The sequence below is a fragment of the Dama dama genome, chromosome 32 (genome assembly GCF_033118175.1).
Source record: "Dama dama isolate Ldn47 chromosome 32, ASM3311817v1, whole genome shotgun sequence".
Lineage (NCBI taxonomy): Eukaryota > Metazoa > Chordata > Mammalia > Artiodactyla > Cervidae > Dama > Dama dama.
Genome location: NC_083712.1, coordinates 40,877,155 through 40,903,943, shown reverse-complemented (window position 1 = coordinate 40,903,943; position 26,789 = coordinate 40,877,155). Strand labels below are relative to the sequence as shown.

The following is a 26,789-nucleotide window of genomic DNA, read 5'->3' as shown; positions in this document are numbered from 1 at the left end:
AAGGAAACTGAAATAGAAATTACGAACTTCTGAACTGTGTGGCTATGCCTTATCTGTTCCCGTAACATTAAGTACCCGTTTCCACACTGGTGATTTCAGTCTTGTCCTCCACTTCCTCTTCCCTCTTCACCTCCCCTGGAGTGTTTCCAACTTTCTGCCCACAAGTTCCGCACATGCAGGGGGAGAGTGGTAGCCTGGGGCCTGGAAAAGCCTTTCTGTAACCACCAAAGCCAGACTTCCCTGGTAGCTCAGCTGGTAAAGAATCTGCCTGCAATGCAGGAGACCCCGGCTTGATTCCTGGGTTGGGAAGATCCCCTGGAGAAGGGAATGGCTACCCAATGCAGTATTAATGGGCTTTCCCGGTGGCTCAGATGGTAAAGAATCTGCTCATAATGTGAGAGACCTGGGTTCGATCCCTGGGTTGGGAAGATCCCCTGCAGGAGGGCATGGCAACCCACTCCAGTATTCTTGTCTGGAGAATCCCATGACCAGAGGAGCCTGGTGGGCTGCAGTCTGTGGCCTTGCAAAGAGTCGGACAGGACTGAGCGACTCAGCGCAGCACAGCACAGCCCCTAAGCCAGGACTCAGTAGGAACTTAGTAAGTTGGTGAGTACATGAATGGAGGCAGGAAAGTTTTGATTTTGTTTTTTGAGAAATCAGCAAGGTGATCCATGCATAAGCAATTTTATTTGATTAGTGAAACGTAGATTGGGTTTCTACAGTTGGACAAACAGAATAGGAGTATACTTGCTCCCGGTTGGGGCGAGGGGTGGTGGTTGGTTCTAAAGGGGTGATCCAGAGCTGTTTGCTGTAAAACAGTAACTAGAGAGGGAAAGATAAGTTTCAGGCCATGAAAACTCTCTTCTGAGAACAGGTCTCAGTAAAGGAGAAGGCAGTGTTCTGGGGAGCAAGGACATGAACAACGGCACTGAGGTTCCTTTCAGACTATTCCAGACGGAGCCTTGGCCCCATTCTCCAGGCCCGCCCGCTGTGCCGCCAGAGGAAGCCAAGGGGAGACCTCCCGCCATTGCTGGGTTGGCGTTTCCGGGGAGAGGGCGGTCGCTTAGCCGCTCGGGTGGAGCCGTGCCTCCAGCGTCTTATCCCTGACGCTCTTCAGGAAGCTCACGACGGCCGTCCCCCCAGTGCCCCTCGCCTCGAGGGCCCGAGGGGGCCTCGGGAGGTGGCTGGTCCTCCGGGCCTTTGCTTTGGATGCGGCCGTGATGAGGTACTTGGTCACCAGGGCCAGGTGGTGGGTGCGCAGCGCGGCCAGGCTCTCCACACACTGGTTATAGGCCGTCAGAAGCTGGCCGTTCCCAGAGGACAGGACGTGGGCCCTCACGGAAGGAGCCATGCGAATTTCTTCTACGAAGGCCCTGTGCGAAGGAGGCATGTAATCCCTCATCCTGTGCAGAAACTCAGCTGAAAGAAAGATGGTGGGACAAGGCTGTAACTCCCTGTGGAAAGACGAGCAAACCTGTCTGCCTGTCAGGACATTATGGCGCCCTGATCCTCACGACTCATCCTAACAGTATCCAGTCCATTTGGCCGGCTCTTTTGCTTACAGACATCACATCCTCCAAAGCTTTTTCTCTTTTTTATTTTTTTTTTAAATATTTTGGCTCCCTCACTCAGCATGTGAGAACTTAGTTCCCTGACCAGAGACTGAAGCTCCACCCGCCCTATAGGAAGCACAGGGTCTTAATCACTGGACCACCAGGGAATTCCCAAAGCCTCCAAATGTTGATTGGAAATGAGGAAGGGAAAAGAAGCAAGCCCCATTTCAGATAACTAACCTGGAACCAGCTCTACCAGCCAATGTAGAAATAGTTATCATCTCTGAAATGTGGGCAAAATATCTCACTAGTCACATGAGGTATATCCACAAAGGTAAGGCACAGACCCTTAAACGGAGGAGATATTTATTTCGCTAAATTTTGTTTCTCAAGTGCTTTATTTTAGAGGGAGTGCTAAGGAAGAGGACAGTGATAAAAGTTTCTGAGGGCAAGAAGATAAAGAATGAATAATTGTTTTAGTAATAGCCTCAAAGTCAAACTGCTGAAAAATCGGGTCAATAGATATTTATGGGAAATATAGATAGAAGAGAGATCATTTATAGGAAATTCATTATGGGATTAATATTAATCATGGTACATGATTAATATCACCAAATCAGAAGCCCATGGAATATTACTCAGTCATGAAAAAGAAACAATATTAGATCATTTGCAGAGATGTGGATGGGCTCTGAGTCTGTCACACAGAGTGAAATAAGTCAGAATGAGAAAAACAATATCATATATTAACACATATATATGGAATCTAGAAAAATGGTACAGACAAGCCTGTTTTCAGGGCAGGAGGGGAGACACAGACATGTGGACACATTGGGAGGGTAGGACTGACATATGTAGATTACTGGGTACAAAATAGATAGCTAATGGGAACCTGCTGTAGCACAGGGGGCTCAACTCGGTGCTCTGTGATGACCTAGAGGTGGGATGGGGCAGGGGATGGGGAAGTCCAAGAGGAAGTGGATATATGTGTGTATATGCCTGAATTACTTCATTGTACAGCTGAAACTAACATGACATCGTAAAGCAATTGTACTCCCCCCCGCAAAAAAAAAGAAACCCATGAAAATTGATCATAGTTCTAGAGAATTGCCTTTTGTGGGTGAGACTAGATTCTATGACCAAATTCTAGTTGGTTTTATCTTTTTCCTTTTTCTTAATCCAGTTTAGAAACTTCATGCTAGGAAATGTCTTTTTGCAGTTGTTGAGCATTTGGCTTGATGATGGCAGGTAAGGAAAGGCACCTTTTCAAGCTTGCAAGATGGCAGAACCCTGTCCTGGTCTAAAGGGATGTGGGTTGAGGCTGCACTGTTTTTATGGGAAGAGGCTTCAGTGGAGGAACTCATTTCTGTCAGCAGCTAAATCCTGACTTGGCAGCTAGTGTCTGATCCTCAGTCTCCAGAACACTCCCCCACTCTAGAAAAAGCAATCTACTGCCTAAGGATCCAAATAAAGTGACAGGAGACTATGGGAAATTCAGCAATGTTTTAAAGTTTGGAAGTAAAACCCAACATTCCGCTGAGCTCTGATACCAACTGGCTTGATACAATCACAGATGGTAGGCACACAGTCTCCTGGTTAATCAGGAGGAGTATAGACTTTCTGACTTGTAGTTGGACTTATCAGTTGGTAAAAACAGCTCCGCTCTTCCTCTCTGATAAGGAAAAAAAAAAACAAGAAAAAAGAAAAATGTCTGATTTACCACTCTGCTTGCTGTGACGGACGCCCAAGAACTCATCAAAGGCATGCAGTATCGTGCTCTGAGCAGCGCTTCCACCAGAGTAACTCAGGGGCTCTTTGGAGACACCTTCGTATACCAAGCCCACAGGCAGTGCTGGGTTATCCTTCCATCTAGGTAAGAACAAAAGTCAGACGGAAGTGCATACTAGGATTTAAGGGTGTCTTTTCTGATCAGGATATAGATCAAGCAAGAAAGAAAACACACGTTCCTCTCCTATCTTTTCTCTCCTCTTCTGTCACCACTTATTCCATGTCCTCATCTTTTTGTCTGAGTCTCCCTCATTCTGAGTCCCCCAGCCATTTTACTCATTTCACTCTCTGATATTTTAGAGGGTCTTGAACGCTCTCGGGGTGTATGTGGGTAATTCCACAATGAGACAGAATCAGCAACCCCAAGAATACACCGTGTGTGTGTGTGTGTGTGTGTGGTTAGTCGCTCAGGCATGTCCGACTCTGCAACCCCATGGTCTGTAGCCTGCCGGGCTCCTTTTTCCATGGAATTCTCCAGGGGAGAATATAGTTTGTATATCACATTCACCTACATTTTCTGATTTATTTTTTCCTGGAGTAGATCCAGGCAGGCATTTTAAAACCCATTTAATAGAGAAACAGTCTCAAGAGGCTGTCTCCAGGACTACCATTCTTAGTGAAGCAACTAGAACTTGACCCCTAAATTTGTAATTCTCTATTTTCACTTCCCAAGACCCCACCCACCCACATGTTAATTTCTTTTGCTGACAACAAAATATTCTCCTCTTATTGCTGGGAACCCTGTTGTTGATGCTTTAAATAGCAGATAGCAGACTTACGTTGATGTCTCCCGTCCTTCCGGTAATTCTAAAGATCATTTTGCTCAAGAGAAGGGAAACACACACATCCATGCACATACAGAAACCTCAGACAGATGGCCTCAGCTGGCATCCATGACCTTTTTCAAATACCTCCTTGAGTAGGAAATGCTCTTATTTTCTTTGGGGGCCGTTTTGCATTGGCTGTTCTGCGGTTTTGCTGGATGAATATCACAGTGGCCTTTGCAGTTGGAGAAATCTCACCATACAAGGAGATGACACACAGACAGAAGAGCCAGGTGTGAATGGGAGGAGCCCAGGGAGGCTCTGAGTCTAAGATCAAAACCTGCTGTGGCTCTTAGGAGAGAGGACTCTGTCTTAGGCAGATGTGGAATTGAATCTCAGCTTTGATATTTAGTAACTCTGAGCCTTGGCTGAGTTAATTCACTTTCCAAAGCCTCAGTTTCTTCATCGGAATAATATTAGCATCAATCTTATGGGGGTTGTTGGGAGAACTAATTAAAATAATACCTGCTCGGTGTCTGAAAAATATCGTGTTCAATAAATATTAGGCATTTTATCATACTATTCACACTGAATTGTAAGCTCAGCTCCCCCCTTTCATTTTTTGGTAACTTTATACAAGCCCTTCTTAGTCTCAGTTCTCCTGACCTGTGCATACGAGCTCAGTCACTCAGTGCTGGACTCTTTGCGACCCTATGGATTGTAGCCTACCCAGCTCCTCAGTCCATGGGATTTTCCAGGCAAGAATACTGGAGTGGGTTGCCATTTCCTCCTCCAGAGGATCTTCCTGATACAGGGATGGAACCCGCATCTCCTGCGTCTCCTGCCTTGGCAAGTGGATTCTTTACCACTAAGCCACCTGTGAAGTCCCTCCTGACTTGTACCTAGTACCTAGAGCTGCTGAAAGCATCAAGTGCATTCCAGAAAGGTCTGATGACTCATCAGAGTTCAGGACACTGGTCCAATAAAACTTCTAAACAACATTTTATGGGGCAGAAATGTTGAAGACCAGACTGCTATTGTGTGATAAGTGGACCAAACATTGGCAGTATGGGTTTGGATTGTTCTCTGTAATCCTGCTGATGGTCTCGTTTGGTCATTCTGGGCTCCTTCCCTAGCTCCCTCCCTTAATGACCATTTCTAAGTGCTGGGCACTCTCAGGACTTAGTCCTTGCATCTCTCACTACTCTCGCTCCCTCATCATCTCATCTCACCTCGTGGATTTCAAAGCCAGCTCTACTGGGACTATTGACAAATGTGCACCTGGACCTCAGTCTCTTCCTTATATTCCAGATACATGTATTCAACTGCCTACTAGACATCTCCATAGGAAGGGCTTCACCCCAAACTGACCTTTCCATTCCCCCTTCCTTTTGCCAGGTTGGCTCCTCCCATGTCTCTACCCTCGGAGAAAAGCCAACGGCAGCTCCATTCTTTCCATGGGTCCAGCCACAAACCTAGAGTCCTCGCTGATGGACCTCTTTCTCTTCCATTCTATGTGCAATCCAAGAGCAGGTCCTGTCAACCTTACCTTCAATCCATATCTATTCAGAACTGACCATTTCTCAGTGTCTCTACTGCTCCCATCCAAGCCCAGGCCACCACCCTATCTTGCAGTCAGAGCTTCCTAAGTGCTTTCCTGGGTCCATTCTAGTCCTCCACTCAGAAGATAAGAGTGATGACCCAAAACTTAAGACAGCTTATGCCACTCTTCTCAGAACTTGTCCGTGCTGTTCATCACACTCAGAAAGGAAATCAAGGAACCTCTACATGGTCTGCCCCCCACCCCCACATCACTTGTATTCCTTATTCTCCCCTCCTTTCCTCCTTGAGAGCACTTCTGGGCTCAGGGCAGCTTTTCCTTCAAAAGTCTTCCCATGCCTGGGTCACTGTGATGTTGCTCCTTTTGCATGGAGCAGGTATCTGAGTAGCTTACTCCTCACTTCCTTCGCGTATCTTCTTAAACACCCTTTAGGAACATGGCATTCACAGACCACAATAAATAAATAAGAACTTCGGCCACCACTCATAACATTCCGTAATGCTCTTATCCTACTTTAAATTTTTCTATAGCTTTTATTGTTGTAACACATAGAGTATGATACTTGCCTTCCTTATATTTATTTATTCATTAATTTATATTAATAAAATGTTTATTTTATTCATTAAATATAAATTTATTTATAATTATAATAAATTATAATTTGTTCATTAATTATTCATATATTAATAAATATGTGCTATGATTAACATGTAAGCTCCACAAGAATGAACTGGTTGTTTGTTTTACTGCTTCATTCCCAGCACCTATTAATAGAACTGTGCCTGGCATTGACTTAGCCCTCACTAAGAATTTGATCAATGAAGGGATGAAAAATAACTTTATATAATTAAGCATTAAATATCTAGAATATGTAAAATGTTATTCACTCAGTCGTGTTTGACTCTTTGTGATCCCATGGACTATACAGCCCAGCCCACCAGGTTCCTCTGTCCATGGGATTCTCCAGGCAAGAATACTGGAGTGGGTTGCCATTCTCTTCTCCAGGGGATCTTCCTGACACAGGGATTGAACCTGGGTCTCCTGCACTGCAGGCAGATTCTTTATCTTATGAACCACCAGGGAAGCCCCAGAATAAGTAAATCCAAGTGTACTTCTTGAAAGGACCTGGCCAGCTTAACAGAAAATAATAGAGAAAAGAAAAACAGTGTGAAAGTTAAAAATAAAAAGAAGGCATCTATTTTCAAAACCCCATATTCCCCATCTATGATGAGATTAATCTGAGGAAGAAAAATTGGGTTCCTGTCAATAGCCCAAGAATTGCTCCCATGCATTCTTAGGCCCAAATTGTTCTTTGTGAAGAAAAGGAATTATTTTCCTTTCAAGTCTCTATAGGCAAGTTTGTTTTTAGCCTTTTTTGTAGCATATTTCTAGTAAACCTCAGAAAGGGGGATGTTTAAACAGAAAAAGAAAAAAAAAAAAATGCGATGCCATTTTTTTTTCCAAGGGGACTGATAACGTCCCTGAGAAATTTAAAGTGAATGAGAAATAAAGGGAACTGTTTCATTTACAGATGGAATCTCTCAAAACTCGTAAGTAAAAAAAAATTTTAAGTCAACAGAAATAATAAATCATGCATAGGACAAATCAAGAACACAGGGACAGATTTAGATTTTTCAAGACAAGTCTACTGGGAACGTTCAACAATCCAGATGTTCTTGGCCACCAACATGTTTAGGTATGGCTACTGGCCACTTGGTTTATTTAGCTATGTGGGAAATAATTTTGAGGTTCACAAACAGAAAGCAGGTATTTATGTAGATCAGAGATAAAGTATATCAGCGGCCCAGAAACTTATTTTAATGAAAATGAAGTTACCTTCTGGTGTCCATTTAATCATGACACAGGAAGTCCCCAACATAGGAACCTTCCAGTTACAAACTTTCAAAGATGCTACAGCTTGCCCTCTGTTTCCTATTTGCTGATGACCCTTCAGCTCTACCATCCCCTACTTCCTCTCTTTCCCCCAGTCAGTAACTCTTCTTACCTGTTCACTGGATGCCAGCCCCTGGATGCCAACTGTACTACTGTATTTTTCAAGGTACTGTACTGTAAGATTAAAAGTGTTTTTGTTTTTTTTTTTTTAAATTTGTGTGTGTATGTGTTTGTTATGTATTATCTGTGTGAAAAGTATTATAAACCTATTCAGTACAGTACCATATATTGGATGGTGTTAATTGGGTACCTAGGTAAACTTTGTTGGACTTAGGAAAAAAATGGACTCTCAGAATGGACTCATTCATATGTAAGGGACTTACTGGAGATGGAATTCTAAAAACATTGCCCCAAGATTCCCATTCTAACTCCAAGAACTGTTAATATTATAAGACAGCATGCCTGTGCATATGATACATGGCAAGCGAAAGGAATCTTGAAGGTGTAATTAAGGTCACTAATTAATAACCTTAATGTAGGCTGTTATCCTGTATTACCTAGAGAAAATTAATCACACAAGACCTTAAAAGCAGGGAGTTTTCTCTGGCTGGTGGCAGAAGGAGACCTCTAAGAGGTCTGAATTATAAGAAGAGTCAGGAGTGCCATTGCTGAAAAGCAGGGGCCTTTTGCCACTTCTGAAAGAGATGGGCATACCAGACCACCTGACCCACCTCTTGAGAAACCTGTATGCAGGTCAAGAAGCAACAGTTAGAACTGGACATGGACCAATAGACTGGTTCCAAATAGGAAAACGAGTACGTCAAGGCTGTATATTGTCACCCTGCTTATTTAACTTCTATGCAGAGTACATCATGAGAAATGCTGGGCTGGAGGAAGCACAGGCTGGAATCAAGATTGCCAGGAGAAATATCAATAACCTCAGATATGCAGATGACACCACCCTTATGGCAGAAAGTGAAGAGGAACTAAAAAGTCTCTTGATGAAAGTGAAAGAGGAGAGTGAAAAAGCTGACTTAAAGCTCAACATTCAGAAAACTAAGATCATGACATCTGGTCCCATCACTTCATGGGAAATGGATGGGGAAACATTGGAAACAGTGACAGACTTTATTTTTCTGGGCTCCAAAATCACTGCAGATGATGATTGCAGCCATGAAATTAAAAGACGCTTACTCCTTGGAAGGAAAGTTATGACCAACCTAGACAGCATATGAAAAAACAGAGACATACTTTGCCAACAAAGGTCCGTCTAGTCAAGGCTATGGTTTTTCCAGTAGTCATGTATGGATGTGAGAGTTGGACTGTGAAGAAAGCTGAGTGCTGAAGAATTGATGCTTTTGAACTGTGGTGTTGGAGAAGACTCTTGAGAGTCCCTTGGACTGCAAAGAGATCCAACCAATCCATCCTAAAGGAGATCAGTCATGCGTGTTCATTGGAAGGACTGATGTTGAAGCTGAAACTCCAATCCTTTGGCCACCTCATGCGAAGAGTTGACTCACTGGAAAAGACCCTGATGCTGGGAGGGATTAGGGGCAGGAGGACAGAGGATGAGATGGCTGGATGGCATCACCAACTCGATGGACATGAGTATGAGTAAGCTCCGGGAGTTGGTGATGGACAGGGAGGCCTGGCGTACTGCGATTCATGGGATTGCAAAGAGTTGGACACATCTGAGTGGCTGAACTGAACTGAACTTTGCCACTTCCCAGGAGGCACAGTGGTAAAGAATCCGCCTGTCAATACAGGAGATGTAGGAGATGAGGGTTCAATCCCTGGGTCGGGAAGATTCCCCTGAAGAAGGAAATGGCAATCCACTCCAGTGTTCTTGCCTGGAAAATTCAGTGGACAGAAGAGCCCAGTGGGATACAGTCCATGGGGTTGCAAAGAGTCGGACACAACTGAGTGACTCAGTAGGCACAAAAACACACGTGTGTGAAAGGGACTCTGGAGGCTTCTAGAAGCTGAGAGCAGAGTCTGCCAGGAGAGAAAGAGACCTTAGTTCCCAAACCACCATGAGCTGATTCTGCTGAACACTTGAATGAGTTTGGAAGGGAATCTTCCCCAGATTCTTAGGATCAGGGCTCAAGCCCAGCAGACCCTCTGACTTTTGAGGTCCCAAGCAGAGAAGCAAGCCAAGCCTACCTGGCCTTGTGACCCATTGGAAGGTGAGATCATAAGAGAGCCTTGCTCAGTTGTGATAATTTGTTAGGGAATGTTGGAGACTAACACAAACTCAAAGGGAAAAGTGAAGCACAGAGAGATTTTCCAGAATTAGATCTTCCTAAATCCCAGGCTATTTCAAAAAAAAATTTTTTTTAATGGCCCTTTCTTCTCCCTTCTAATCCTACCAACACTTCTCTACATGTTTTGCTTAATATTTGTTGCTAGAATCTATTCTACAATCAGATCTTTGTCTTAACCTTTGTGTGTGTGTACTTGGTCACTCAGTCATGTCCAACTCTTTGCAACTTCATAGAATTAACCTACCAGGCTTCTCTGCTTATAGGATTTTCCAGGCAAGAATACTGGAGTGGGTTGCCATTTCCTACTCCAGGAGACCTTCCTGATCCAGAGATCAAACCTGAGTCTCTTCCTACATTGGCAGGTGACTTCTTAACCACAAGTGCCACCCGGGAAGCCTCCCTAATAATACTACATGCTAAAGATGGAGAGCAAGAAGAGTCTTCAGCTGTTAACCAAAAGATTGGTGGTTCGAGCCCACCCAGGGCCGACTGCCCCTGTGACCTCTTTAAGACGTAGTTGAGAGGGTAACAGGCAGGAAGGCCAGGGGTCTCCAAATGGAGGAAATAGGCTGCAAGTGTCAGACATTTTTATCTCCTTTAAGCGGGAGGAGGAAACAAACTAGCAATATTTTTTCCCTTCTCTATACAAATTTAAAAGGAGGTTTCTCTTAAAATACTGTGTTGCCATAATGACACCTGGTTTCACCTGAAGCTAACTACTCTCAAACCTTGAGTTAACCAATACATTTTTCTTATGGAACTGTTTGTCTTAAGCTATGTTACTGTGCTATGCATTTACCCCAGACTCTGTCTTCAAGTCGGTTCTGCCTAATGACTCAGAACCTACTTGACAAACCAGTACATTATACTCAGATATTGTTCCCCTAATCTATGTAAACAAAACTATTTGTATGGTTATCTGCCTTTCTACAAGATTCAAGTCAATCGTTTTATGGCCTGGGATGAATCGTCTGGTGCCAAGATTAGCCCAAAATGCATCTTATGGATGAGGGGCCTGGTGCCATTCTGAGTTTTAAGACATTGCTTTCTTTTCATTAACAGACTGCTAGTGACTATATAACATACAGCTGAAGACTAGCAGAGGGGTACTCTTTTGGCCCCCTTCTGATGCCTATGTCAGAAGCTTTCTCTATCTCCTTTATACTTTAATGCAACTTTATTACACAAAAGCTCTGAGTGATCCAGCCTTGTCTCTGGCCCTGGATTGAATTTGTCTCCCCCAGAGGCCAAGAATCCTGGCGTCTTATCGTTCAGCAACAACCTTTCATAGTTTAAGGGTTTGCAGTGGCTCAGATGGTAAAGAATCTGACTGCAATATGGGAGACCTGGGTTTGATCCCTCGGTTGGAATGATCCCCTGGAGAAGGAAATGGCAACCTGCTCCAGTATTCTGGCCTGGAGAATCCCATGGACAGTGGAGCCTGGCTACAATCCATGGGGTCACAAAGAGTTAGACACGACTGAGCAGCTAACACTTTCACAGGATGGATAATCCCTTTGTGGGGGTTTCAGGAGTGAAGGGTACACAGGAAATGTCTAAATTCTGACATACAGTTTCAATTCCATTCCTTTGCTCTTCCCCTGTCCTTCTCTTTCCCCCATAATCCAGGTATCCATTACTCTCAAGTTATTCTCTGGAAAAGCTGCTCCCACTCTCTGTCCCTACAGTGAGGGGTCCACACCCAGGCTGGCCTTCCCTGAAACTGTCTCACACCACACACTCACGTGATCTAGAGAAAATACTTAATGCACATGGTGACTCCATGCACTAAAGCTATTGATGAATCAGTACATCTACTGATGTTGGTATTAGGTATGACTCTTGCTACATCCAGACACAGCTTAACATACTTTCTACCAACAGTGCTTCAAGCACCTTCTAGTTATCAAGATGGTCTCTCAGTTTAGTTCAGTTCAGTTGCTCAGTCATGTCTGACTCTTTGGGACCCCATGAATCGCAGCACACCAGGCCTCCCTGTCCATCACCAACTCCTGGAGTTTACTCAGACTCATGCCCATCGAGTCGGTGATGCCATCCAGCCAACTCATCCTCTATCATCCCCTTCTCCTCCTACCCCCAATCCCCCCCAGCATCAGGGTCTTTTCCAATGAGTCACCTCTTTGCCTGAGGTGGCCAAAGTATTGGAGTTTCAGATTCAGCATCAGTCCTTCCAATGAATACCCAGGACTGATCTCCTTTAGGATGGACTGGTTGCTAGGTGATGACTATTTCACGTTCACCTCTTTCGTCCACTGTTCCCCCCTTTCACTCTTCATTCCTCTCAGTTGATGTGAATAGGGAGCCATCTCATTAAAATATGTCAAATTATGGCTGATATAAGTAAGAAATGTATCTCATCTTGAAGAATACCAGGAATATGAAAAACCTGTCATGGGGTAGCTATTCCAGGAATGTTAGAAGAAAGCTTTTCAGCTAAGGCCTTTGCCTTCACCAGCTTGGATAATGGGGGGGTGGAGGGCGGTGGGAAAAGGGATATAAATAGTCGAGCTTTGTGGGTGGCACATTGAGCTTTTTCTCCCTCCTTCCTCCACGTGGTTTTCTAAGAAAGGTGAATACAAATCGAATCTAAAGGGATGGCCTCAAGACAATCACTCTAAATAGTCACCTTTCAGTGTCATTTGTCGCGCAGATGGCACCCCATTGCTTTGACCCAAGAGTGGATCCCCGGGTGATTCTTTTGTTACTTGGTGTCTCTTTCTCTGGCAAGTTTCTGCCTGTTTCTCCCCCTCATAAGTCTGGGAAAGGCTACAGATGTCTCAAGCCAGAGAGGAGCTGAACTGTACTTACCCAGAGAGGAAGATCCGGATGACTGCATAAAATATGTCTGGATCTACGTAATCTAGAGAAGCAATCAAAATGTGAACTTTACTACAGGCAACGAAAGCAATAAGTTCCATGTGCTTGGGCTCCGAAGCCCTCCCGGGCCCCTCCCCTATCTGATCTGCAGAAAATCTGGAAGGAGCCCCGCAGCAGGAGAGGCAGGAATGTCCCCTTCTGTCGCCCCCTCGCTGGTGCTTCCGGGAGTGTTAAACAGCTGCACAACTGGCCTTTTCCATCTGTGGTTCTTCCGTGTTCTGAACAACAACCAAAAAGGGAGGTCAAGCCCATCTTTAAAAAATTTAGTGTCATATTTTTAAAGAGACATGATATTTGAGAGAACATGGGAAGCGGAAAGGAGAAAAGCAGAGAGGATCTGCCCTCTGACCCCTCCGTGTCCGGACAGAGTGTGGAGGGTGTTCCACCCAGGCTCCGCCGCACCTGGCCGGACGCAGGCTCGCCGACCTATATTCCCTAGTCTGTGCAGTTTGCTCTGAACCTAAGTCAGGGAGTGGGGCTCACTGATTTAACTAGTTCATTAACTGGTATGCAAGGAAGCACATCCTCACATTGGTACTGAGCTCCTTCGGGTTTCTTTTTTATCCACTTTATTTTTATGTGGACCATTTTTAAAGTCTGTGCGGATTGCTGCAATATTGCTTCTGGTTTATACGTTGTTTTTTTTTGTTTTTTGTTTGGCCGGGAGAGATGTATGAGATCTTAGCTCCCTAACCAGGGCACCTGCACCCGCTGCACTGGAAAGCGAAGTCTTAACCACTAGACCGCCAGGCAAGTCCGCTTTGTCCATCCTCTTTCGACCCTTACTTTCTCTTCTTCATGCTTGTGACCCTCTGGGATCTGACTTGTTTCTTTCTCTGTTTCTGTTATCCAGATTCCTGTCTATGTTTCTTTGTTTCTGAGCAAAAAAAAAAAAGAAAAAAAAAACCAGAAACTTTTTTTTTTATGAAACCCAAATAATGACATCAGTTTGGGTCATCTGTATATCAGTGACATCTGTATATCATCAATTTACCTTTTCCATTGTCACACCTGGTCTCTGGTCCTCTATCTCCGTTTTCTCTGAAGCCCCTTGGGCCCAGGTAACTCATGTCTTGCATCAGCCTCGGGGCTTCCCAGGGCCTCGGAGGGCTGCCACAGCCCCCCTGCTCATCTGCAGCAAGGTTCCACATGCTGGACTCTTCTCTGAGCCCTATTTCTGGTCTTCTCCATTTGGTGCTCTGTTCCCACAGATCCTCTGAGTACTATGCACAATTTTTTGCTGAAGCAATAATGACTGGAGGTAGTTTAATGTGTTACCCATCTTATCATATTTAAGGAGGGAAAGTCAAATGAGTATTTCAATAACCTGAGATAATTTGTTTTTCTGTTTCTGACTATGCCCCGCAGCTTGTAAAATCTTAGTTCCCAGACCAGGGATGGAGCGTATGTCCTCTGCTGTGAAAACACAGAGTCCTAGCCACTGGATCATTAGGTAAATCCAAACGTGAGATAATTTTAATATTAAAATTTTCAATAGATATAAATAGTCCCTTCATGATTAAAACAAACAAACAAAAAAATAGCTAATTTGGAATAGGTGGAAAGTCCTCCTTAAACTGATGAAAGGAATCCACAGAAAGCCTTCAGGACATACTATACTTAATAGTGAGATATTAAAAATGTCTTTTAAAATGGGAGACAAAACCAAGTACGGTACTTCCATTCAACACTATGTTAGGCAACACCTCGCCTGAAGAATAAGAACAAAAATTAAAATAAAGAAAGGTTATGAGGATGGTAAATGAAATAACAAAACAATGTTATTCTCAAACAATGTGATTTCTACATAGAAAACCCAGATAGTGAACAAATCATTATTAGAATTAATGAGTGGTTATCAAACTGCTAGGTTCAAGCTTCATATTAAATATCAATTTCATCTGAAACCAGGAACAAAGAGAGATCCAGCATTACTATCAGTTCAGTTTAGTTCAGTTGCTCAGCCGTGTCTGACTCTTTGCAACCCTATGAACCACAGCATGCCAGGCCTCACTGTTCATCACCAACTCCCAGAGTCCACCCAAGCCCATGTCCATTGAGTTGGTGATGCCATCCAAGCATCTCATCCTCTGTCATCCCCTTCTCCTCCTGCCCTCAATCTTTCCCAGCATCAGAGTCTTTTCAAATGAGTCAGCTCTTCGCATCAGGTGGCCAAAGTACTGGAGTTTCAGCTTCAACATCAGTCCTTCCAATGAACACCCAGGACTGATCTCCTTTAGGATGGACTGGTTGGATCTCCTTGCAGTCCAAGGGACTCTTAAGAGTCTTCTCTAACACCACAATTCAAAAGTATCAATTCTTCAGCACTCAGCTTTCTTCACAGTCCAACTCTCACATCCATACATGACCACTGGAAAAATCATAGCCTTGACTAGACAGACCTTTGTTTACAAAGAAATGTCTCTGCTTTTTAATATACTGTCTAGGTTGGTCATAACTTTCCTTCCAAGGAGTAAGCGTCTTTTAATTTCATGGCTGCAATCACCATCTGCAGTGATTTTGGAGCCCAGAAAAATAAGGTCTGTCACTGTTTCCAATGTTTCCCCATCTATTTCCCATGAAGTGATGGGACCAGATGCCATGATCTTACTTTCCTGAAAGTTGAGCTTTAAGCCCACTTTTTCACTCTCCTCTTTCACTTTCATCAAGAGGTTCTTTAGTTCTTCTTCACTTTCTGCCATAAGGGTGGTGTCATCTGCATATGGGAGGTTATTTGTATTTCTCCTGGCAATCTTGATTCCAGCTTGTGCTTCGTCCAGCCCAGCATTTCTCATGATGTACTCTGCATATAAGTTAGATAAGCAGGGTGACAATATACAGCCTTGACGTACTCGTTTTCCTATTTGGAACCAGTCTGTTGTTCTATGTCCAGTTCTAACTGTTGCTTCCTGACCTGCATACAGGTTTCTCAAGAGGCAGGTCAGGTCGGTCTGGTATTCCCCATCTCCTTCAGAATTTTTCACAATTCATTGTGATCTACACAGTCAAAGGCTTTGGCATAGTCAGTGAAGCAGAAATAGATGTTTTTCTGGAACTCTTGCTTTTCTGATGATCCAGCAGATGTTGGCAATTTGATCTCTGGTTCCTCTGCCTTTTCTAAATCCAGCTTGAACATCTGGAAGTTCCCAGTTCATGTATTGCTGAAGCCTGGCTTGGAGAATTTTGAGCTTTATTTTATTAGTGTATGAGATGAGTGCAATTGTGTGGTAGTTTGAGCATTCTTTGGCATTGCCTTTCTTTGGGATTGGAATGAAAACTGACCTTTTCCAGTCCTGTGGCCACTGCTGAGTTTTCCAAATTTGCTGGCATATTGAGTGCAGCACTTTCACAGCATCATCTTTCAGGATTTGAAATAGCTCAACTGGAATTCCATCACCTCCACTAGCTTTGCTCATAGTGATGATTTCAAAGGCCCACTTGACTTCACATTCCAGGATGTCTGGCTCTAGGTGAGTGTGAGTGATAACACCATTGTGATTATCTGGGTCATGAAGATCTTTCTAGCACAGCTCTTCTGTGTATTCTTGCCACCTCTTCTTAATATCTTATGCTTCTGTTAGGTCCCTACCATTTCTGTCCTTTATTGAGCCCATCTTTCCACGAAATGTTTCCTTGGTATCTCTAATTTTCTTGAAGAGAACTCTAGTCTTTCCTATTCTATTGTTTTCCTCTATTTCTTTGCATTGATCCCTGAGGAGGGTTTTCTTATCTCTCCTTGCTATTGTTTGGAACTCTGCATTCAAATGGGTATATCTTTCCTTTTCTCCTTTGCTTTTTGCTTCTCTTCTTTTCACAGCTATTTATAAGGTCTCCTCCGACAGCCATTTTGCTTTTTTGCATTTCTTTTTCTTGGGGATGGTCTTGATTCCTGTGTCCTGTACAGTGTCATGAACCTCCATCCGTAGTTGATCAGGCTGTCTGTCTATTACATTTAGTCACTTAAATCTATTTCTCACTTCCACTGTATAGTCATAAAGGATTTGATCAAGGTCATACCTGAATGGTCTAGTGGTTTTCCCCACTTTCTTCGATTTAAGTCTGAATTTGACAATAAGGAGTTCATGATCTGAGCCACAGTCAGCTCCTTGTCTTTGCTGAGTGTATAGAGGTTCTCCATCTTTGGCTGCAAAAAATATAATCAATCTGATTTTGGTGTTGGCCATCTGGTGATGTCCATGTGTAGCATCTTCTCTTGTGTTGTTGGAAGAGGGTGTTTACTATGACCAGTGCATTCTCTAGGCAGAACTCTATTAGCCTTTGTCCTGCTTTATTCTATACTCCAAGGCCAAATTTGCCTGTTACTCCATGTGTTTCTTGACTTCCTACTTTTGCATTCCAGTCCCCTACAATGAAAAGGACATCTTTTTTGGGTGTTAGTTCTAGAAGGTCTCATAGGTCTTCATAGAACCATTGAACTTCAGTTTCTTCCCTGTTACTGGTTGGGGCATAGACTTGGATTACCATGATATTGAATGGTTTGCCTTGGAAATGAATAGAGATCATTCTGTCTTTTTTGAGACTGCATCCAAGTACTGCATTTCAGACTCTTTTGTTGACTATGATGGCTACTCCATTTCTTCTAAGGGACTCCTGCCCACAGTAGTAGATATAATGGACTATATTATACCTAATTCAAAGATAATATTCACTAGAAACAAAAACAGAGTAACTATGGATAAGGTCGAAGATATCTAAATCTCTTATATCATGAAAGAAATCAAAGAAGTTTAAGAAATGTCTTTGTTGATGGGAAATAAAACTCTAGAAGAAGCTTCTAAAGAAAATTTTTCTAAAGAAAAATCTAGAAGAAGAAATGTATCTGAAGAAGAGTACTCTGGGTAAATTTTAGGCCCTGTGACAACAGAGGAATACCCAGCAATATAAAGATATGATTTGAGGAGCACGTTAATGCAGGGGTCCCCAACCGCTGAGCCACAGGTGCAGGTCAGTGCACTGTTGGGAACCGGGCACCGTAGTAAGAGGTAAGTGGCAGGTGATCAGTGAAGCTTCACCTGTATTTATGGCCACTCCTCATTGCTAGCATCTCCCCGGCCTGTGTAAAAATTGTCTTCCATGAACCAGTTCCTTAATGCCAAAATAGTTGGGACTGCTGACATCGTGTGTTCAGTCTCCATCTCTCCACTTGCCCTGATCAGAAGGACCAGAGAGAACATCAAAATCATGTCATTTTTCTCCAAATTATAGAATACAGATTTAATGCAATTTGAGCAAAGTTCTTAACAGATTTTTTAAAAATTGGAATCTGACAAGCTGATTCTACAATTATATGAAAGGCAAAGTGTCAAAGGTAAGACAAGCATCCCTGGAGAAGAAGAGCAAAGGTGTGTGTGTGGGGGGGGGGGGCAGTTCTTTACCTGATAATGAGAAATACTGTGAAGCTACAGTTCTCTTATGACAGATGGTTTTGATATGGGGAAAGACAAAGAAACAATGAAATAAAATAGGGAGCCTGGAAAGAGATCCACTTGTTTAAGAAAATCTGGTGTAAGATGATGCTAATGTTGCAGATTAGTGATGATTCACAGAAGGGAAACTGAATGTATTTCCTATGTATATCCTAGAGATAATCATTAAATGTGTATTAAGGGCTGAAGGGTGAAAGATAAACAATTTCAGAAGAAAACATAGAAAAAATATATTTATGACCTCTGATTATGAATTTATATCTTACATAAGACTTCCTAAAAATAGACTGCTGTAAAGAAAGGGCAAATACTCTGGCTATATTTAAATGAAGAATGTTGGCTTTCAAAAGGCAGAATAAGACAATCCAAGGCATTTGCAACATGTAACTAACAACAATCACCCTCCAGAGTGTACCAAAAAGCTGACTAAAAGCAATGAGTTAAAGATAAAAGACACTTCCAAAATTAAGGAAAGCCATGCATTTCACAAAACAGGGACATGCTCAGTAAACACAAGAACATGGGCCTCTCCGCTCCTCCGTCCCTGATACACAGAGAGTTAACTCATTACAAATCACGGAAATGCAAGAGTGGTGCCATCCTCATGGCTGAATAAGAGTTTTCTTCTCTCTTCCCCACAAAGAGCGTTGATTTAGACAGTCACCCATGGATAAGATGGGCTTCCCAGGTGGCTCGGTGGGTAAAGGATACCATTGCAATGCAGGAGACCCAGATTTGATCCCTGGGTGAGAAAGATTCCCTGGAGAAGGAAATGGCAACCCACTCCAGCATCCTTGCCTGGAGAATCCCATGGACAGAGGAGCCTGGCAGGCTACAGTCCATGGGGCTTCAGAGTGTCAGACACAACTGAGCCACTGAAGGAACACACGCATAGAGGGAACCTAGAGAAGAATATCAGCTCCAGGCCTGTCTTTGGGAGATCAAAAGAAGGCAGGCACAATGCTTAAAGGAATTCTGCCACAAGAGGGAGCAAGAAGACTAGAGCAGGTGTATCCATAGCCAGTGTGGAAAAGCCTTAGAATCCCTACCAAGGCTGATGGATGGTATTTCTCTCTAAACCAGATAGAGAGCATCTATTAACACGGGACTGGTGAGGGATGAAAGCCATGTAAATAGTCTTACTTCTGGATCATATGTGTGTACATTTGCACTAGGAAGGGCAGTTCCTGAAAGCCAGTGACATTATCCTACAGGGAGCACAGAAGCTCCAAGGACACAGCTGAGTTAAGCCTCCCCCCATGTCCTTCCCTCTGTCTTCCTAGGAGAGCAGAGAATGACCCTTGGACGGCAGCTTCTGCCTGATGGCCAAGCTCAGGTATGTTTAGTGAATGGGGGTCATGTCTTTCAAAGCTTTCCTTGTTGTTGTTCTGAAAAACACAAACCATTTTGGTTGAGTATCTTGTTCTTTTGCATTTAAGTGAATCTGAAGAGAAATGCAATGTCTATTCTTGATTAGTTCATGCTCATTTCATGAAAATTTTATCCTATTTTTGTTTTGCTTGGAAAACCAAAGGAAATTTGCTATTTCTATGTTTCAGAGGTAGAATATTTGAGTTTATACTGAGAAGTGGCCTTTAAACAAAACAAAATTCAGCAAATCTTTGCTTTGGGTCTGTACTAAAGCCGCAGACCCAGAATCACTGCAGCATTTTCACGTGACATTATTAATGCTCATGCTGGTCCCATGCAGGTCAGTAAGGGGTGTCCCAGGTGGCACTAGTGGTAAGGAACTCGCCTGCCAATGCAGGACACATAAGCATAAGAGACATAGACCCAAGAGTCGTGGGTTCATCCCAGGGTCAGGAAGATCCCCTGGAGGAGGACATGGTAATTCATTCCAGTATTCTAGCCTGGAGAATCCCATGGACAGAGGAGCCTGGCAGGCTACAGTCCAGAGGGTTGCAGAGAGTCAGACATGACTGAAACAACTTAGAAAAGAAAGCACCTGTTACCAACATCCAAAACAGATGCATAACTGAACTATCCATCCGAACTGAATCTTTTGTGTGTGTGTGTAATTCCCACAGGGATCGAACTCACATCTCCTGCATTGGCAGGTGAATCCTTATCAGTGAACCATCTGGGAAGCCTGATGGATACATTCAGTTTTAAATTTTCTACTAGAGATATTTCAAAAGGTAAAAAAAAAAAAAAAAGGAAAAATTAATAACAATACCATGTTTTAGTTAACTCCAAATATACAAAATATTATCATTTCAAATGTGTCCAACACAAAATTATTAATGAGGGTTCTAAAAATAATTATTTGAAATTCTGTGTACATTCTTATAGACTTAAATTTTATTTTATACTTAGAGTGTATTTTAATTTGGATGCTGAATTTTCAACAATTAAGTGAAAATGAGTCTTTCTAACATTAAAGTTGTGTCTAACAGAAAAGTAATTATACTGATTCAGTTTTTTTTAAAATTTCAATTGCAATGAATTAAAATTAAATGCAGCTAAAACTTTAACTCCTCAGTCGCACCGGCCATGTAGCAAGTGTTCAGCGGCCATGGGTGGCTAGAGGCTGCCATATTAGACTGTGCTTGGAGAGAAACTGAAGAGTTTTCAGAACTAAAGTGACACAATCTGATTTGCACTCCTAAACATCAATTCAGGCTGTGTATAGAGTGTGGATTAGACTGGAAAAAAGGCAGTTGAGAGAGAGGATGCAGAAGGCTACTGTAGGAGTCCTGGTAAGAGATGATGACAGCCAGGTGCAGAGGAAGTGATGGGAGAAACACAAGGGAAGGAAGAGATACAAACAGTACTCCTAAAAGAGACTTCCCTTTGTGGTAACAGGATGTTGTTTTACTTGGACCTATCCTTCCACTGAAAACAAACAAACAAACAGGAAAAGCTGGATAAATGTGAAAGCATCCTAAAGACAATTAAAGAGCAAAAAAACCAGCAAGGAGTCACTAAGCAAAAATGCAAAGAAAGGAGAAACTCAGGGATGCAGAAAACCAAACTGGAGAGACACTTTTCCCTCAAAGCATTTGTCAATTCAGGTTCATCCGGGCTCTGCTTTAGCAGCTATGGTAGGAGCCCTGGGTCCAACCTTGGTGAGAAATTTTACTCCACACTCTACTCATCTTATCCAGGGAGACCCAGATGCTGTACCCTCAAATTCTGTATGAGTCAGGCCCTCAATTCACCCCTGCTTGCCACAGGAGAAAGCATTAGAGCTAACTTTTGCACCAAGCAAAATAGGACTTAAAAAAAAGAAAACTCTGTTCCTGAGAAGCTGGGACCATAGTTTTTGCATATTTTTAGCCCAGGTTCAGCTGACGGATTGACACATGGGTCTTTACTTGCTCAAATTGATCTAAGATGATGATCCAGAATTTTAGTTTTCCCAAGAGCCAGAAGGAACCAAATACAAATATTTCTCTATCCTAGTCCCAAAAGCCTGCCTACAAATGATATTTCAAGAACAACATTACAAAGTAGAAAAACAAAACAGGTCACGCATAGGAAAAAAAAAGAGACATGACAACCACTGTGAGAACAAAGAAAGGAAACAGAAACAAGTGCCAAACATTAAACTTATCACTTACCACACCTATCGATTATAAAGAACTACACTCACCCACATTTAAGCAAGCTTGAAAGCATTTATAGGAAACAGAAAATTACAAAAAGAAAACAGAGTTGAAAAGAATAACAGCTTCTGGAAATGAAAAATCAAACAACCTATTCAGGGTGTGTGTTTAGTAGTAGGTCAGAAGCAGTTTGAAGAGGAAAGAATCTAATTAGATGGGAAGAAGTAGTCCAAAATGCAGCCCAGAGAAAGAAAGAAATGGAAAACAGCAGCAAGATTTTTAGGAAAATGGAAGACAAAGAGGAATGGTCTAACACCCGGAATTAAAGTTCCAGTAGGAAGTAGATGTAGAGAATAGACTTGTGGACACAGGGATGGAATGGAACAATGGAGGAAGTAGCATCAACAGAGATACTCTATCATGTGTAAGATGGCTGACAGGAAGTTACTGTGTAACACAGGAAGCCCAGTCTGGTGCTCTGTGAGGACCTGAAGAGATGAGATGGGTGGTGGGGGAGGTTAGGGAGGGAGGGAGGGGATGTATGTATTAATATAATTGTAGGTGATTTGCGTTGTTGTAGGGCAGAAACAACACAACATTTAAAAATTGTTTAGATATATTAAAAAAAAAAAAGAAAAAGAAAAGTTCCAGTAGGAGGCAGAAAGGGAGTGAGGTGGGCAGTCTGTGAGGGTTTCATGGCTGAGGATTTTCTAGGGTAATGAATCCTATCAAGTACAGAAGCATAATATTGTGAAGGGGTAATAAACTGAACAACACAGAAAACAGGCAGACAAAAGAAGACAAGTAGACAGGGAGAAGGGCTTCCCTGGTGGCTCAGTGGAAAAGAATCTGCCTGCCAAGCAGAAGACACGGGTTCAATCCCTGGGTCAGGAAGATCCCCTGAGGAGGAAATGGCAACCCACTCCAGTACTCTTGCATGGAGAATTCCATGGACAGAGGAGCCTGGCGGACTGCGGTCTGCGGGATCGCAAAAAGAGTTGGATGTGACTGAGTGACTAGACGACAAGACAGGGAAGAAGACAGGAGATAGACTTCTCAGAGGCAACAAAGGGAACTACTACTGATGTACTCAACACCGAAGAATATTTAAATGAAAAAAAAAAAAAAATGAAATTAAGTCGCTCAGTCGTGTCCAACTGTTTGCGACCCCATGGACTGCCGCCTACCAGGCTTTTCTGTTCATGGGATTTTTCCAGGCAAGAACACTGGGGTGGGTTGCCATTTCCTTTAGCAAAAATGCAAGATATAAATAAGCATAAAAATAATAAAATATATAAATAAATAAATGGAAAAATAAGGCAATTTTTAGATGAATTTGCCAGCACCAGAGACTCTCACTAGAGCAAATCTTATAGGCAAAAAAATAAATATATACAAAGGAGTGAAGAGCAAGGGTTATAAATATACAGTCCAGTGTTTAAGGCTCTGCACTTCCAATGCAGAGGCCTCGGATTGAGTCCCTGGTTGGAGAACTGAGATTCCACATGCATTGCAGCCAAAAAAAATTTTTTCTTTTAATTTAAAATGTATATATAAGCAAATCTGAGTGACCTTTCACCATATAGTAATGATCACTGTAGATTTTTAGATATCTTCGATGTATGATGTGCAATACATATTTCTGCTTACAGCCTTAAGAAATCTTCTGTGAAGATTTGTAAAACTCTTCAGTATCCTGTGTATATATGTGTGTGCTTGCCTTAAGATGTGCTGCACTCACAGGATGAAATTAGATTTAAGGGAAGAGATGATGGCTCAGATAATTTGGGTTTACTCAGATTACTATGTGTCACTAGTCCATGAGCGAAAACAACTTTAGAAACATGAACTTGGTCCCTTGGTCATATAATTGTATGCTCTTTGAAGAGAAGATTTCCAGTGTTAATTCTCTTCCACCTGGATTTAGACAAAGTAAGTTCACAAGTTGACGACCTAGAGGACTAGGATGGGCGGGGAGAGGGAGGCTCAAGAGAGAGAGGATATATAGACATGGCTGTTGTTGCGGCTTCCCAGGTGGCACTAGTGGTAAAGAAAAAGTAAAAGAACACGTGATATCAGTGATAGTGAAAGTCGCTCAGGGTCCGACTCTTTGCCAGCCCATGCACTATACAGTCCATGGAATTCTCCAGGCCAGAGTACTGGAGTGGGTAGCCATTCCCTTCTCTAGGGGATCTTCCCAACCCAGGGATCGAACCCAGATCTCCTGCATTGCAGATGGATTCTTTACCAACTGAGCTATCAGGGAAGCCCAAGTGGTAAAGAACCCACCTGCTAATGCAAGAGACATAAGAGACACTGGTTCAATCCCTGGGTTGGGAAGATCCCCTGGAGGAGGGCATGGCAACCCACTCCAGTATTTTGCCTGGAGAATCCTATGGACAGTGGAACCTGGTGGGCTACAGTCCATAGGGTTGCACAGAGTCAGATATGACTGAAGCGACCTAGCATGCACACACACTGTTGTTGTTTAGCCGTTAAGTCGTGCCTGACTCTTCTGCAACTCCATGGACTGTAGCTGTGGGATTATCCAGGCAAGAATACTGGAGTGGGCTACCATTTCCTCCTCCAGGGAATCTTTCTGACCCAGGGTTTAAACCCACATCTCCTGCATTGCAGATGGATTCTCTACAGCTAAGCCACCGAGGAAGCCCATATCTATATATAAATAATTATGAATGATTGGTGGTGTTGTACAGCAGAGACCAATATAACACACTCTAAAGCAATTATCCTCTAATTTAAAAATTAAGAAAAATTTTAAAGTATAAAAACTTAAAAAATAAATTCAGAAGTTAAGAAGGAAAATATCTTAGACAGAACTAAGTGAAGTAATCAGAAGTAATCAGTAATGTGAAGGGCATTCACACTTACCAAACTGTCAGAGGCAAACATTTTGACCCCCTCATCACTAATCAAAGAACAATCCCTACAGCTACTAAGGTGTGGACTAAAAAACAAATGTACAACTAGAGAGTTGTGAGGTAAGTTTTATTTGGGGCAAAGTGAGGAATGCAGCTGGGGAGGCAGCACTTCAGATACCTGAGAGGCTGCTCCAAAGCAGCAGTGGGGGAAAGTCAATATATAAGGTTTTGGTGAAGGGGGAATTCAAGGCCATGAAGCACCCATTTTATGAAAGGTTTTTGTTAGTCATGAGGATCTGATGTCATCACGAAGGGATTTAGTGTTTCTCTAGATATGAGGAGACACAAGGATTTAGATCATAAAATCTGTTCCTAAAAACATCCAACTATCTAAAGATCTGTCCCACCGGATTCCCTGGAGCACAGACTGCCTCACTCCACCCTGAACTCCTTCTGGGGTTGTTGAAGGTCAACAGCTATAGCAGCATGGGGTTCAACCTCCGTGGAGGCAGATGGCAAATGCCTTTATTGTTCACTTGTTGGCAATGCTCTTGGTAAGTGCCAATTTGCAGTTGACAAAGGGTAAGCCGGAAATGGTGTTGTGTCAGAAGAAAATACAAGGCAACAGTTTCCACGGCTTTTCAGAGAGATTAATTATCCCTCAGCTTTTCTGAGAAAATAAACTCAGAGAACAAGGGCCGTTAATAACCACACGGGCTTGAAATCCAGACTTACTCATATTTTGGAAGCCTGGAAATCAGAGCATAGTTTAGCCTTCCAATGGAGCCCAAAGCTCTGACCTAGTTGATTTGCTTGTTCACCACCAGAACAGGAGAGCTGAACCTGGGTCCTGCGAGTGTGCAGTGTGAAGGTCCATGTGTGTGACGTGGTGATGGACTTCTGTCTTGGGGAGAGTCAGGCTATGGAAATAGAATTGTCTGGGTTTGATTTCCAGTCAGCAGTGAGAACTGGGTAAAACTGTGAAGGGAAAATCTTGTGTGCGTTGGAAGGAGACTGCTGACAAAGGTCACCGAGGGTGGTTCTCATATGCCAACTGCAGCTCTAGAGCAAAGAGGCTCTGCCTTGGCCCTGCCTCCTCCCCTGCCTTGGGCACTGCTTCAGGCGTGACTCCAGGCCAGAAAATTCCTGGAAAAGAGGACTTTGTGGAGAAAAGGAAGAAGCAACTTGTGCTAAAGCTGAGCTCAGAAAAAAAGGAATCTTGGAAAGCTCCCTTTGGGGGAGGAAAGCAGTGAAGCTGAGCTCTACTTATCAGGCAGACGAAATTCAACTACAAAAGAAATTCAACCAATGACTAAAACATTCATGTGATTCCTTACACCTTGCACTTTCTATTATCGATCATTTTTATGATATCACTTTTCTGGTTACCATGGTTAAGTAACAAATCACTCAGACTCAGTGGCATAGAATAACCATTGTACTGTGTGCACAGACCTGCAGGGCAGGAATCAGGGCCAGACCCAGCAGAGATGGCTATCTGCTTCACAGTGCTTGGGTCCTCAGCCGAGGAGATGGAGCTGAAGGTGCCTGGAACTTAAGACTCTCCCAGGGGCTTATTCACCCCTGTGCCAAGTGCCCAATGGGGTACACTTGGCCTCTCTGTGTGGTCTGACCTCCTCTTCAATGCCCCGGTGACCCCAGTGGACTTTTTTTTCATCATGACTCGGTGCACACCGTGACAGATGCATCATGTTTTCTAACCGTGCCTGGGAAGTCATGCCGTGTCACTTCTGCTGAGTTCTACTGGTCACAGGCATGTCACAAGCCCACATACATCACACAGGCTTCACCCCTTGAGGAGAGGAGAATCCAGGCCACATGTTTAAGGAGCGTAGAGGGCGGAAGATGCTGTTGGAGTTGCTTTTGGAAGTTGCAGGCTGAGACCATCATGTCTCTCACTGCAGTGACTAGTAGTCACTTTTTATAGTAGACACCTGCATAGGATGTCTGTGTAGGCAAATTTGCCTTGGGGTGATCCAAGAGAAATCATCCCATCACTTTCCCAGGCCATCAGACCTCCTGCAGAGGGTGATGAAGAAAGCTAAAAGTTGGCCCAGGCTGTAGAAGTGACTTTGAGAATGAGAACTAGGGAAACGTGAGAGAGCCAGACAGGGCTAAGGCCACCTTGCCGGGACATACCCGTGACAGG

At 43.2% G+C, this 26,789-nt stretch overlaps 1 protein-coding gene across 1 annotated transcript in view; it reads right to left on the bottom strand.

Moving 5' to 3' along the window:
* Positions 1–857: 857 nt before the first annotated feature.
* IDO2 (indoleamine 2,3-dioxygenase 2) overlaps positions 858–26,789 on the bottom strand; it is a 68,979-nt gene continuing 43,047 nt past the window's right edge. The window contains exons 9-11 of the mRNA XM_061134789.1: positions 12,653–12,704; positions 3,274–3,422; positions 858–1,419 (exon numbers count right to left, since the gene is read on the bottom strand). Of these exons, the coding sequence (XP_060990772.1) occupies positions 1,064–1,419; positions 3,274–3,422; positions 12,653–12,704 (557 nt within the window). The 3' untranslated portion in view covers positions 858–1,063. The remainder of the gene's footprint in view (positions 1,420–3,273; positions 3,423–12,652; positions 12,705–26,789) is intronic.